This window comes from Equus quagga, chromosome 11 (genome assembly GCF_021613505.1).
Source record: "Equus quagga isolate Etosha38 chromosome 11, UCLA_HA_Equagga_1.0, whole genome shotgun sequence".
NCBI classification, from domain to species: domain Eukaryota; kingdom Metazoa; phylum Chordata; class Mammalia; order Perissodactyla; family Equidae; genus Equus; species Equus quagga.
In genome coordinates, this window is record NC_060277.1 from 96471588 (window position 1) to 96485040 (window position 13453).

General features: G+C 46.5%; 1 protein-coding gene across 1 annotated transcript; it reads left to right on the plus strand.

The window, feature by feature from the left end:
- The first annotated feature begins 270 nt into the window (after window positions 1-270).
- Window positions 271-8749, plus strand: RUNDC1 (RUN domain containing 1). Its single transcript, XM_046675404.1, has 5 exons — window positions 271-820; window positions 3726-3884; window positions 4895-5093; window positions 6047-6166; window positions 6541-8749. The coding sequence occupies exons 1-5, from the start codon at window positions 323-325 to the stop codon at window positions 7404-7406; spliced, it is 1842 nt and encodes a 613-aa protein (XP_046531360.1). The 5' UTR covers window positions 271-322; the 3' UTR covers window positions 7407-8749.
- The last annotated feature ends 4704 nt before the right edge of the window (window positions 8750-13453 follow it).

Below are 13453 nucleotides of genomic sequence, written 5' to 3' on the forward strand. Positions count from 1 at the left end.
CACGGATTAGGAATAGACGACTCGCCCACTGGGACCAGGGCAAGGGCCATACTAGGCTCCATACACACACAGAATGACTTGTCCCGGCTTTGTTCACCTATTTCTCTAATGCTTAGTACACTCAGCTCCTGATTCACAGTAGGGGCCCAAACAAAAAATTATTGGCCCCAATTAACCCCCCCGGGGAAGACCCGCCCCGGGTGACGTCTGAACTCGGTGACGTCTGAGCCCCGCCCACCCGCTCCTCCAGGTTTCCCAGCCCGCGCGCGGTTGCCATGGCAGCGAGGGGGCGCGGCTGAAGTGCGCCGGCGCTTCCGGGAAGATGGCGGCTGTCGAAGCGGCTGCAGAGCCGGTAACGGTGGTGGCAGCCGTCGGGCCAAAGGCGAAGGACGAAGAGGAGGAGGAAGAGGAATCGCTGCCACCGTGCGAGGCGGTGCGCTGGGCCCCGGTGGGGGCGGTGGCGGAGGCCGGGCCTGGGGCGGCTGCGTTCTCGGAAGAGGCGGCGGCCGAGGAGCCCGGCGCGGCCCCAGGCTCCCCGCCCGACTCGCCGGGCCGGACGCTGCAGCGGCTGCGGGCCGAGCGGCGGCGGCTGGATTCGGCGCTGCTCGCGCTGTCCTCGCACTTCGCGCAGGTGCAGTTCCGCCTGCGCCAGGTGGTGCGCGGGGCGCCGGCGGAGCAGCAGCGCCTCCTGCGCGAGCTCGAGGACTTCGCCTTCCGCGGGTGCCCTCACGTCCTGGGTTACGGGGGCCCCGAGGACCCCGCCAGCGACGAGGGCGACAGGCTGCCAGGGGACCGGCCACGGTTGCGGAGCGAGGACCAGGTGAGCAGCTGGGGCCGGCCCCCGAGGGTTATAGGAATAGGGGGCTTGGGTAGGTGGCGATGCTGACGCAGACAGAAGTAGACGTGGTGAGAAGCCCAGCGATCTAGGTGATAACGCGCGTCAGAGACGAGGAGACTGGAGACAGTTGGGCGGGGCCTGCTGAAGGGCAGAAGGACAGAGCGGCCTGGGAATGTGACGGTGAGAGGTGTCCACCGAAGGTCTGGAAAGAGATGCAGGTGTGATGAAGTGACGGGCAGAGGAGCGGTGAGCGAAGAGAGTATTCAGAGGGCAACAGAGCAACCGAAGCAATGCTGCTCTCGCTCGCCTTGCCGTCACCTCATAAAGTATCTAAGTCCTGAACACATTTGCTGATAGAGTACCCCAACCCTGGGGATTGGAAAATTGGCAAGTGAGTTGGAATCTGTGGAAATTTAGATCTGATCCCTGTCCGTGCTTTCTTGGAATCTAGAGAAAGTCTTTAATCTTTAGACTCTTGTCTGGGTGAGAACTTTGGTGAACTTTAGGGTCTCTTGGTAATTGAAAGAAACAACACCTGATTATATGAATTTCGTAATGTTGGTATTTTAAGACTCCTTCCCCATCGTGCTTAATAACTAGGCATTCTAAATGAGGTCCCTTTGGTAACTGAAGATCCAGTCTGTTAGCCTGTACTGAGGAGTAGTGAGAATCTGTATAACATACCAAAGGAACGTTTCCGTATAGTCTTTGAATCTCTGAAAGTGCACAATTGTAGGTAGCTTGTTGGAAGGGTTGAGGAGATTCGGTGTCTTTTCTCCACCATTTTATTCTTCAAGTTACAACCCACGTGGCTTTCTTCTCACTTAAACTAGCTTTAACCAAGAAGATTTATCAGTAACGGATACTGACTGGTTTATTTTAATTTGAAATGTTTCCAGTGCAATCCTGTGTTTATTGTTCCACCCTTCTCTACACATATCCACAGCTCCTTGCACAAGGAGCAGCCACCTCAAATTGCCAGACTTTTAAGGAATAGAAAAGATAGAAGGAATTACTGTGGGCAGGCTCTGTTCCGGTATGAAGAGCACTAAAGTTTCTGCGTGGATGTGGTGCCCTTTTCCTTGTTCATTTTCACTTTCAGAAACAGAATACAACTTAAAAAAAAAAAAAAGCGTAGTGCTCAAAACACCTAATAAACAGCTGTAATCTTGTGCGTGTATATTGACACATGAACAGGCAATGCCAAAGTGGGGGGACATGTTTGAAACAACGGGTTTACTTCTTATCAGTTCCAAATTTTTTCTAACCAGTATTTTATCTCACTTCGTACTGGAAATTCTTTCTGTTATTTCCTGCCTTGTACCAGACCTCATTCTTCTTTCCTGTTAACCTTGTTTGCCCACATTCCAGTAAATATTGTACTGTAACTACCATGGCAAGTGACAGAGTTCAGCAGACATACTCATGAAAATGGAATCAGGATTTATGACTGGTTTCTTTCTTCCTTGGCTCCATAAAGTTGGGATACAATGAAAACACAAACAAAGAAAGTTTCTCCAGCTCTTTCTCCCTAGACTGGTTAGACAACTTCTTCCAGTCAGAGTTCATTATTTGGATGTCATTCTGTGCCTGATTCAGTTCAGTAACATACAACAAATGAATATTGAGAGCTTACCCTGTGCCAGGCACCGTGCTAGGCATTGGGGGTACAAAGTCAAGGTCCTTGCCTATAAGGAGTTCCTAGACCAGGGGAGACAGAATCCTAAACAAAGAATTATAATATGACATGAGCTAGAGAAGTGTGTACAAGATACAGAGGAGAAAATGATCCGTTCTGCCTGGGGAAATCGAGGAAATGTTCTCTTAAAGGGTAGGTAGGCCTGCAGTAAGTGGGAGAGAGGAACAGGGTTCTAAGAAGAAACCGGAACGCTCAGAAAGGATTGGAGAGGGAGTATCCTGAGAAAAGGCTTACTTTCATGTTGAGCAAAGCTAAAGCAAGAGGATTGCTTTTTAAATAGCTTGAACAAAAAGTTAATTTGTTGTTTTTCATTTGTTCTCTCATGCCATACTTCTGGAGAGCTTGGTAAGTACCATTTTAAGGTTAAATTTAATATCCTGTAGACTTCTACTTTATAATGCAGCCTTACACCTGCATGATAATGCTCGTTTTGCTTTGTTTTGTTTTTGATACTCAAGAAAGGCAAAGAACCAGTGTTTTACAATACATTGGCAAGACTTTACCACCCTGAAGGGTTTTTAATAATTTAAATGCAGAAACCACCTGGTGGTCAACAGTGGGAAAAGGAGTCACTGGTTAGGGAAACTTACCAGACATTTTTTTTTTTTTAAACATTGTTACCTCCCTCCGCCATTACTTGGCTTTTGGATTTTTTTCACTGTCCCAGGCACCTGCGTTTATTCTTTTTATTTTTCAGAAGTGTATGATACATTGGAGGGGCTTTGAATCTTAAGAAAACTGGTTATGAGTTATAAAGCCTTTCTCTACACTCTTACCTCCAGATTCTCTTGCAAAATTTGGCTGCACGAAGTATTCAGGAGTTGTTCTGTGGTAATTGGCTGTGGAGGATGGCATGTTAATTCTTGGGAGGCTGTCTTGTCTAACATAAATTGTGTTAATTCTAACTAGACCTTTGACCAAGAAAAACGCAGTCTTAACAAAGGCCCCATTGTATTCATATCCTATTTCCAATGAGAGACAAATACTTTCTTAAAGAAAACACACATTTATTAAATTGCCCTGCATGAAATATTCTTATTTTTAAATGTGTTTTATGAATTCCATATTTCGTGTGGATTACTTGGAAACATCTCATGTTTTACTAGGCATTATTGGCTTGACAGTATTCTTAATGTGCCTGAATTTTCCTTTTCCTGTGAAATAGACCTAAGTATTTTCTCGTCTTAGAGTGAGCAGGAGAAACGAGAACGTCTGGAAACCCAAAGGGAGAAGCAGAAGGAACTGATCCTGCAGCTTAAAACCCAACTAGATGACCTGGAAACGTTTGCCTATCAAGAGGGCAGTTACGACTCCCTGCCACAGTCCGTGGTCTTGGAAAGACAGCGGGTGAGCAGACACCAGAGGCGCCTCCGCCACTGCCTAAGGTTACCTTAGCCCTTCCAGTGTTCACAGGACATTCTTTACTAGCTTGACCCTTGTCCTTACTGAGAATCCCTTTGCTGGCCCAAATCAAAGGGAAGTTTTGCTATTACCTTGGACCAGTCTTTATTCACACATGGAAACACAAGTTCCAAAGCTTTATAATATAATGATTGAGCTCTTTCTGTGGTTATTATTAATAATAATAGCAATATATAATCATAACAATAATAATGTCTTTCATTTGATCATTAAAATAGTTTTACTTGGGAACATCGTACAACGTAACTAGCTTTTTTCCCCACGACTGGTTTATAAATATTCCAGGAATCCAGAGTGACTTTAATGCTGTATTTATTTAAGCAACACCTGAGAAAAGTAAATCTGCTGGTAGAGATACAGCTACCACCTCCCCTGCATGTTTGTCTCTGCCTGTGATGTGGCTGTTTTTCAGGCCAAGGTGGAGTTACATTACCTGGGTTTCAAATTGTTCCTAATATTGTCACTAGGATATTTTGGCTGTAATGTACTTTGATGTTTTCTAGAGATTTTTCTTTGGTTGCCTAGAGTAGGGCAAGACCAGATGAGAAGGATTAGAAACTAAGAAAAATCAGTGTTTATTCTCTTGGAGGCCTTGGGGGAAGCTAAATGTGAGGCTTTTTGGATCATGAGCCACTTGGGACTGTTACCACTGTTGTTCTCCTGAGTGACAGTTGCCTGGCCTGGTAGAAAACTTGCAGTGAGAGGAAAATTTCTATCAGAGAGGAACCAAGGGTTCTTGTTACGGTAAGAGAAGTAAAGCCTTTGTGTCCTCAGCTTGATCAACAGCTGCACCATTTTCTCTCACAAATTTGGGAGTTCCGTGTGTCTTTAATTGCCATTTAAGGCTAGGAGGCATACTAGTTAAGATTCTCCTTCTTCCTAACCTTTTCCCTGAAAATTCCTAAGGGTGTGCTCATTGCTTGTGGTCTTGATAGGTGGTCATAGATGAGTTAATAAAGAAACTGGACATGAACCTGAATGAGGACATCAGTTCACTGTCCACTGAAGAGCTCCGGCAGCGTGTGGATGCAGCTGTGGCTCAGATTGTCAACCCAGCCCGTGTGAAAGAACAGTTGGTTGAGCAGCTGAAAACTCAGATCCGAGACCTCGAGATGTTCATCAACTTTATCCAAGGTCAGAGGAGGGGATGGGAAGAGAAGAGTGGACAGATGTCGTAATAATTCTGTGTATTCTGAGTATGATACCTACAGATGCCAGTTCTTGTGATCTTGAAGAGGTTTGATCACTCAGGGAGCCCGCATGGTAGAGTGGAAAGAACGTGGATTTTGGAACCAGATAGTTAAAATCCCTTCTCTGCCACTTACTGGCTTCGTGTCTTTGGGCAGATTACTAACTTCTTTAGTCCCACTCTCTTTATCCATAAAATAATGATTCATGCTTCTTTCACTCAGCAAATATTTATTGAGCCAGCTACTGTATGACAGTTACTGTCCTACACAATTAAGATAATATTTGTAAAAGTTTTGTCATTTGACGGCCGGCCCGGTGGTGCGGTGGTTAAGTGCGCACGTTCTACTTCGGCGGCCCAGGGTTCGCCAGTTTGGGTCCCAGGTGTGGACATGGCACCGCGTAGCGAGCCATGCTGTGGCAGGCATCCCACATATAAAGCAGAGGAAGATGGGCACGGATGTTAGCTCAGGGCCAGTCTTCCTCAGAAAAAAGAGGAGGATTGGCAGATGTTAGCTCAGGGCTAATCTTCCTCGGCGGGAAAAAAAAAAGTTTCATCATTTGGTAGGCACTGGTAAATATTATTTTTCCTTTAAAAATCTGCCATAGGCTCCGGCCCCATAGCCGAGTGGTTAAGTTTGCACACCCTGCTTTAGTGGCCCAGGGTTTCACCAGTTCAGGTCCTGAGCGCGGACCTAGCACTACTCATCAAACCATGCTGAGGCGGTGTCCCACATGCCACAACTAGAAGGACCCACAACTAAAATATACAACTATGTACTGGGGGGCTTTGGAGAGATAAAGGAACAATTTAAAAAACCTAAAAAATAATAATAATAATAAAAATCTGCCATAAAGGGGTTAAATAAGTATCTCATCTTTGTAACTTCTGATTACAGATGAAGTGGGAAGCCCGTTGCAGACAGATAGTGGACACTGTGAATGCAAGGCCAGTGGGAAGACAGGAAATGGCTCCACCAGACCTGGCAGCAGCAAACTGCCCCAAGGAAACAACAAAGGTAAGTCCAGCTTCCAGAATTGGCAAGTCTATAGAGACAAAGTAGCTTAGTGGTTGCCTCAGGCTTGAGGGGTTGGGGAGAAGTGGGGAATGGGAAATGCTATCAGTATGGGGTTTCTTTTGGGGATGATGGTTGTACAACTCTGTGAATATTCTAAAAACCACTAAATTGTATGGTATGTGAATTATATTCAATATAGCTGTTATTAACGAAAACAAAATACTAAGTCCAGCAAAAAAAACAGGTGGCTCTTGGCTTCACGTGGGACCCATACTATATCTCAGAAGCAAGACTTGATCTCAGCCCGTGACTTGTTGAATGTACCTCTGTGCCGTCATGGCCATAGCTGATGAGTCGTTGTGTTTCCTAAACAGCGAAGGCAGAAGATGTGAAGAGAGTTCGAGAGACGGGGCTGCACCTGATGCGGCGAGCGCTGGCAGTGCTTCACATCTTTGCTGTCAGCCAGTTTGGTTGTGCCACAGGCCAGATCCCACAGACCCTGTGGCAGAGGGGCCAGGCTGACAGGGACTACTCTCCCTTACTGAAGAGGCTGGAGGTATCAGTAGACAGAGTGAGGCAGCTGGCCTTGAGGCACCAGCCACACAACCACGTCATCACTTCCGCCAACCTCCAGGACCTCTCTCTGGGAGGCAAGGATGAGCTGACCATGGCTGTGCGGAAGGAGCTGACGGTGGCTGTGAGGGACCTGCTGGCCCATGGACTGTATGCCTCCTCACCAGGGATGAGCCTGGTCATGGCCCCCATTGCTTGTTTGCTGCCAGCCTTCTCCTCGGCCCCCGAGGCCATGCACCCCTGGGAGCTCTTTGTAAAGTACTACCACGCTAAGAACGGCCGCGCTTATGTGGAATCCCCAGCCCGGAAGCTCTCCCAGTCCTTCGCCCTGCCTGTTATGGGAGGCACTGTGGTGACCCCCAAGCAGAGCCTACTGACAGCCATCCACATGGTGCTGACGGAGCACGACCCCTTTAAGCGCAGCGCAGACTCAGAGCTAAAGGCCTTGGTGTGCATGGCACTGAATGAGCAGCGTCTCGTGTCTTGGGTGAACCTCATCTGCAAGTCGGGATCACTCATTGAGCCCCACTACCAGCCTTGGAGCTACATGGCACACACAGGCTTTGAGAGTGCCCTCAACCTGCTCAGTCGCCTCAGCAGCCTCAAGTTCAGTCTCCCTGTAGACCTGGCCGTGCGCCAACTCAAGAACATCAAAGATGCCTTTTGATAGGAATGTCCTGGCCCTAGACCGTCACCTTGCTTGGTAGGGACAGATGGTTAGTCTTCTGGGATAGGAGCAAGGAACAGGAGGAGAGCTTACAGACATCTTCCCTAGCCAAAGGACTGCAAAGTCTGTTTTCCCCACCCACTTAGTATCTCAGAAAGAAATACAGGGGGGGAGGGGGGTCAGAAAAAAGCAATGCTGGAGATCCTCTTGTTAAAAGGTTCTGCCCTGGTGTGTAACCACAGTGTACATGTGGGCACATATAGTTGAGCCTGTGTGAAAGGAATCAGTCATGACACACAGTTAATGCACCAACTTGTCATGCCACATCTGATTTTTAGGAACCCCAGTTTGTTCTAACCATTCTCTTTATGGCAGTGACTGACAATATGAGTGAGTTCTTGCTCTGGAAGACATTCGACTTGAGGCTCCTGTGAGTCAAATCGGGAGCCAAGATCCGGGGAAGCTGTGTATGTTCCATAGCTGCCTCTAAAACTGGGAGCGTGAATATCTCAGAACAGCATTTCTAAGAACGTTAAGCACAAGTTGATTTTGTTATGAGCCCTTTTCATGTAGAGGTAAGAACTGGAATCTGTTCCTGACAAGGTGATCCTCTTACAGTTCATTGATGGTCTTTTGGTTTTGCTGCTGGTTGTTTATAAGGAATAACAACCGTTGTCTGGTACCATGTCCTCTGGCAAGTAACCTTTCCTCTGCACACCTCCCAACAAGACGCTGACACAGTCTGCTCAGGAGTAAATGTGGTAGAGGTATGCTCCCTGAGAGAACCCTTGCCACCTGAGTCAAGTTGGGATAGGAATACACATGGGTGACCAGCAGTGACTCTTCCTGGGGTTGTGATTCTACTTGTCCTGGAGGCTGGATGGTGGCCGAGGTCTAATCATGCGATAGGTACTACAGCAGGGACAGGGATCCAGCAGATCTCAGTTGACAGACAAGGGGGCTGAGCATTTCATTGTAAAACTGACTCTGGAGTGGTCCTATTTGGTCTTGAGTATTTTAGCCTTTTTAGTTCATGTTTGTCATTCAGCTTGCATACTGCTCCAGGACTGACCAAAGAGGGGCAAAGTGTATCACTTTCTGGAGGATCAAATTGGCTTCCAACACTGATTCAGCATTGTTTCACGTATTAAATAGCCAGCTGTCCTTTATGTGAGCACTGTTACGTAGTGCATTTTAACTTAATTTTTTTCACAACATGTTATTTAAGGTATATTATTGATAATTCATTAGAATTAGTCCTCTTTCTGTGTGAACAAGAATAAGTGTAAAATGTGAAAAATAATCTATCTGTGGTTGCTAATAAAATCATAGTATTTTGTGTAGTTTCTCTGCAAAGACCTTAGAGACCCTTGGCTTTGGTTTGTATGTCTGTCTGGGTATTATCAGCCCATCTGATCCAGCTCATATTTCCTTGAGTGATTTCTGGCCCCTGGCCTTTCTGCCTCCTCTCTGCTCTGTGCCCTGCATCAACTGCCAGCTTTGGTGGTGCTTTTTTCCTCTTGAACAAATTCACTAAAAAGTGCCCTTGCATTATCATCCCATCTCGCCCAGGTCTGCAGTCCCATCCCCACAGCAGATCTCACCACACATGCCACTTTTGGAATTGGCAGTTTTAGATCCATTGGTATCATTTGAGGTGGGTAATAACTGCTATAGACATGTGGCAGAGCCCTGGATCACCCCAGTAGTATTTTTTTTCTAATCCTCACGTAAGTGAATTTGTATGGAGGCTGCGTGCTAGCATCATGGGAGGCATTTTTGTTTGTGTCATCCTAATGTAATTCTCACTGCTTGTAAGTAAATGGGAACAATATTCCCATTTTTTTATTTTTATTTTTTAGAGTTTATTATTCTTTTTTAAAGATTAACACCTGAGGTAACAACTGTTGCTAATCTTTTCTTCCCCTCCCCCTCCTCCTCCTCCTCTCCCCCCTGCCGCAGCCAGTACATAGTTATATATTTTAGCTGTAGGTCTTTGTGGTTGTGCTATGTGGGACGCTGCCTCAGCATGGCTTGATGAGCAGTGTCATGTCCGCGCCTGGGATCCGAACCAGCGAAACCCTGGGCCGCCGAAGTGCAGTGCACAAACTTAACCACTCTGCCACGGGGCTGGCCCCTATCGCCACTTTATAGCTGAGGAAACTGAACTGCAGAAAGCTTAAACATTTTGTCCAGGTTTACGTGATGGAAGAGCTGGAATTTGGACTCAAGTTGCCTGAATCCAAATCCTATGAGCTTTATACTCTATCATGTTACCTCATTGTATGATGCTGCTTGCAAATCTTTTGCTCCTCTCTCTCCTATATCCACCCTCTCACTCTGCCTCACTTTGGAGAAGAGAAGGTATTTTCCACATACCTGCCTGAAATTTCAGCTGCCAGAGGACTAGGCTGCAGGGAAATGGGCAGATAGCCATTGCTCTGCCAAGTTCTTCATGAGTAGAGACGGAGACAATCCTGCCACCATGCCAGCAGTCACATGTCTGCTAGTCACTGATATCTGCATTGTAACTGAGTCCAGAGCTCTGTCTTTGGCTTGGGGTGAGGCAGACAGGATGAGGGAGGAGAGGAGGAACAGTTAGCCCAGGTCTGAGGATATGCAAGAGTAGAATGAAAAAGTCATGGATATGTATCCAAGGAAAGTTCAGGGTCTGTTGTAAAAGTATGCTCTGCAAAGCATTGTTAAAGATTTCTGAGGTGCTCTGTATTCATTCATTCATTCATTATTGAGGGCATACCACCTGCCTGGGCCAGGCTTGGTGCTGAAGAAGGAGAGAAGTAAAACATACTCCCTGCCCTCAAGGAACACAATATCCAGCTAAAGAGATGCCAAACCAATTGCAGGTTTGAGTAGCTTGCTAAAACACAAATTGCTGGGTCAAATCCCCAGAGTTTGTTATTTATTAGCTCTGGGGTGGGGCCTGAGAATTTGCATTTCTAACAATACCCAGGTTTTGCTGATGCTACTGGTCTGGGACCACTTTGGGAACCATTGATCCAAGCCAACTAAGATGTGTTATAGGAAAGGTAAGTACGGATTGGATTGCTGAGGGAATGCAGGGAAGGAAGAGATTAATTCTGCCTAAGAGAATTCTAGAGTGGCCTTGAAGGATGGATGAGGTTTGGATACGATTTTGTCTGGCTACAGTGGAGGAGAAGAATAAAGACACGTGGAACAGCCTGAGTAAAGACTCCAGAGTTCAGAAGAGGTTGGATCTTTGAGTAGTGGAGCTAGCTGGAACCAAGAGGGTATGTGAGAAGTGTGGAGGAGTCATAGGAACTTGTGCTGAAGGAAAAGTAGAAAGGGAGTAAGAGTTCAAATCTTGGTACAGAGAATCAACAAGGCTTTCAAGCAGATAAGTGGTGGACTTAAGAGTTGTGTTTAGAGAAGTTTCTCAAAATAAGATCTGTAGATCTGGGGCTGGCCCTGTGGCCGAGCGGTTAAGTTCACGCGCTCCGCTGCAGGCGGCCCAGTGTTTCGTTGGTTCGAATCCTGGGCGTGGACATGGCACTGCTCATCAAACCACGCTGAGGCAACATCCCACATGCCACAACTAGAAGGACCCACAACGAAGAATATACAACTATGTACTGGGGAGCTTTGGGGAGAAAAAGGAAAAAAATGAAATCTTAAAAAAAAAAAAGATCTGTAGATCTTTATTTTGGCTGTACTCCAGACCTGAATTGGAATCTCTTGGATTGGAGAGGCATCTTTAATAAGCATCCCAAGAAATTCTGACCCACACAGAAGTTTGAGAAGGGACTGGAGAAGAAAAAGAACTGAGGCTGCATCAGAGCAGGTGGAAACGGATAGAAAAGACGATTTAGGGGCTGGCCCTGTGGTGTAGTGGTTGAGTTTGGTGCACTCTGTTCAGCGGCCCAGGTTCACAGGCTCAGAGCCCAGGGGAGGATCTAGAGCACTCATCGGCCATCCCGTGGCAGCGACCCACATACAAAATTGAGGAAGACTGACAGAGATGTTAGCTCAGGGCTAATCTTCCTCAGCAACAACAACAACAACAACAAAGATTTAAAAGACATTAGGCTAGGGCCAGCCCGGTGGCACAGCAGTTAAGTTCGCATGTTCTGCTCAGTGGCCCAGGGTTCGCCAGTTTGGATCCCGGGTGCAGACATGGCACCGCGTGGCAAGCCATGCTGTGGTAGGCATCCCACATATAAAGTAGAGGAAGATGGGCACGATGTTAGCTCAGGGCCAGGCTTCCTTAGCAAAAAGAGGAGGACTGGCAGTAGTTAGCTCAGGGCTAATCTTCCTCAAAAAAAAAAGACATTAGGCTAAATTAGGCTAAGACTAATTTCATTTGGAAAGCTTTAGTTTGTGAGAAGAGTCCAAGACAATTATAAGATTTCACGGTTTGGTTTCTAGTTTCCAAGAGAAACAGCAAAAGAGGCAGAAGCATATAAGGAGCCTGGGAGAAGACTATGGAAGTGGAAATGGAAATGGACAGAGCAGTGTGGTGTAGTGAGCAGGGAGAGCACGGGTTGAGCATTGGGAGACCTTCCTCTGCACCACCAACCCTGTGACTTTGCTGCTCTAGAACTGTCCTTTCATCTTTGAGAGGCCAGAGTAGGGATCTCTGAGGTCCCTTCCAACTCCAAAATGTCACATTCTTAATGAAAGCAGAAAATAGTATAATTGAATATATAAATGTAAGTACACAATTAGGGTGATAAACCATTGGAATAGGGTCCGGAGGGCTGCAGGGAAAACTGATCCTTGGAGAGCATCAAGAAGAGAATTGATGAAACCCTGATAGTACCCACGTCTCGCCCAAGACCAATCCTATAGATTCTTCAATGTTCAGATAAACTGTAAGATGGTTTCTCTTTCTCTTGAACTTGGAAGGCACCTAAAGAACCTTGGAGGGGGCTGGCCCCGTGGCCGAGTGGTTAAGTTCGCGTGCTCCGCTGCAGGCGGCCCAGTGTTTCATTGGTTCGAATCCTGGGTGTGGACATGGCACTGCTCATCAAACAACGCGGAGGCAGCGTCCCACATGCCACAACTAGAAGGACCCACAATAAAGAATGTGCAACTGTGTACTGGGGGGCTTTGGGGAGAAAAAGGAAAAAAAAAAACCCATCGAAAAACACTCTTCCAGTGAGTGAGGAGAAATAATCCAGTTTGAGAGCCAACTAAATTTGGGTTCAAACCTAGATTTGAATTCCATCTATGCTACTGATCAAGCTCAACCTCAGAGAGGTAATTTATCCTCTCTGAATCTCAATTTTCTCATGCTAAATGGGAGGAAAATACTCAACATGCAGAGTTGTGAGAATTAAATAGGCTGTCGACTTACATACATCTTGCCTGGCACAGAGCAGGTGCTCAGTGTGGTGACAGGGTAAACAGTTATGGACTCAGGAGGACTGCCTGAGTCTGAGTCTCAGCTCCACCATTTACCAGCTGTGAACTTTGGGCAAATCACTTAATCTCTCTAGGCCACAGTTTCTTCAATTGTAGGATGGAGATAATAGTACCTATCTCCTAGCGTTGTTATGAGGATTAAATGAGATGATATACATAAATAGATTAACTCGGCCTGGCACAGGGTAAGCAGCTGCCATTACCATCATCGTCCACCTCCCTCATTGCTTATTCTAGTTAGTAATATCTATGACATGATCAGACTGTAAATGTTGGGGGCAAGTACCCTCGTTTGATTGATCTTCGTCTCTCCTTCCTTAGGTCTAACAGTGCACAAGGTGGGAACCAATAAATGTCCTATTTTGTTCCCTGATTCTTCCAAGGCGAAAAAAAGTAAATTTCAAACTGCGTACCCCTCCTAGCGCCAGAAAAATGAACTACAACCAAGGGGGCAGAGGAGCAGCTGAGTGAAAAGACTGCGCATAAAAGCCTGTCTTGCTCCTCCATCCGCACGAGGGAGACAGGACTCCTTTGCTCTTGTCTACTGCTAGAGCTGCTAATAAAGTTTGACTTGAATAAGTGAGAGGCCTGGCCCTGCTTTCCCTTCAAAGGCTTCTTCCGCCCGTAACACGGGTTCTGAGCGC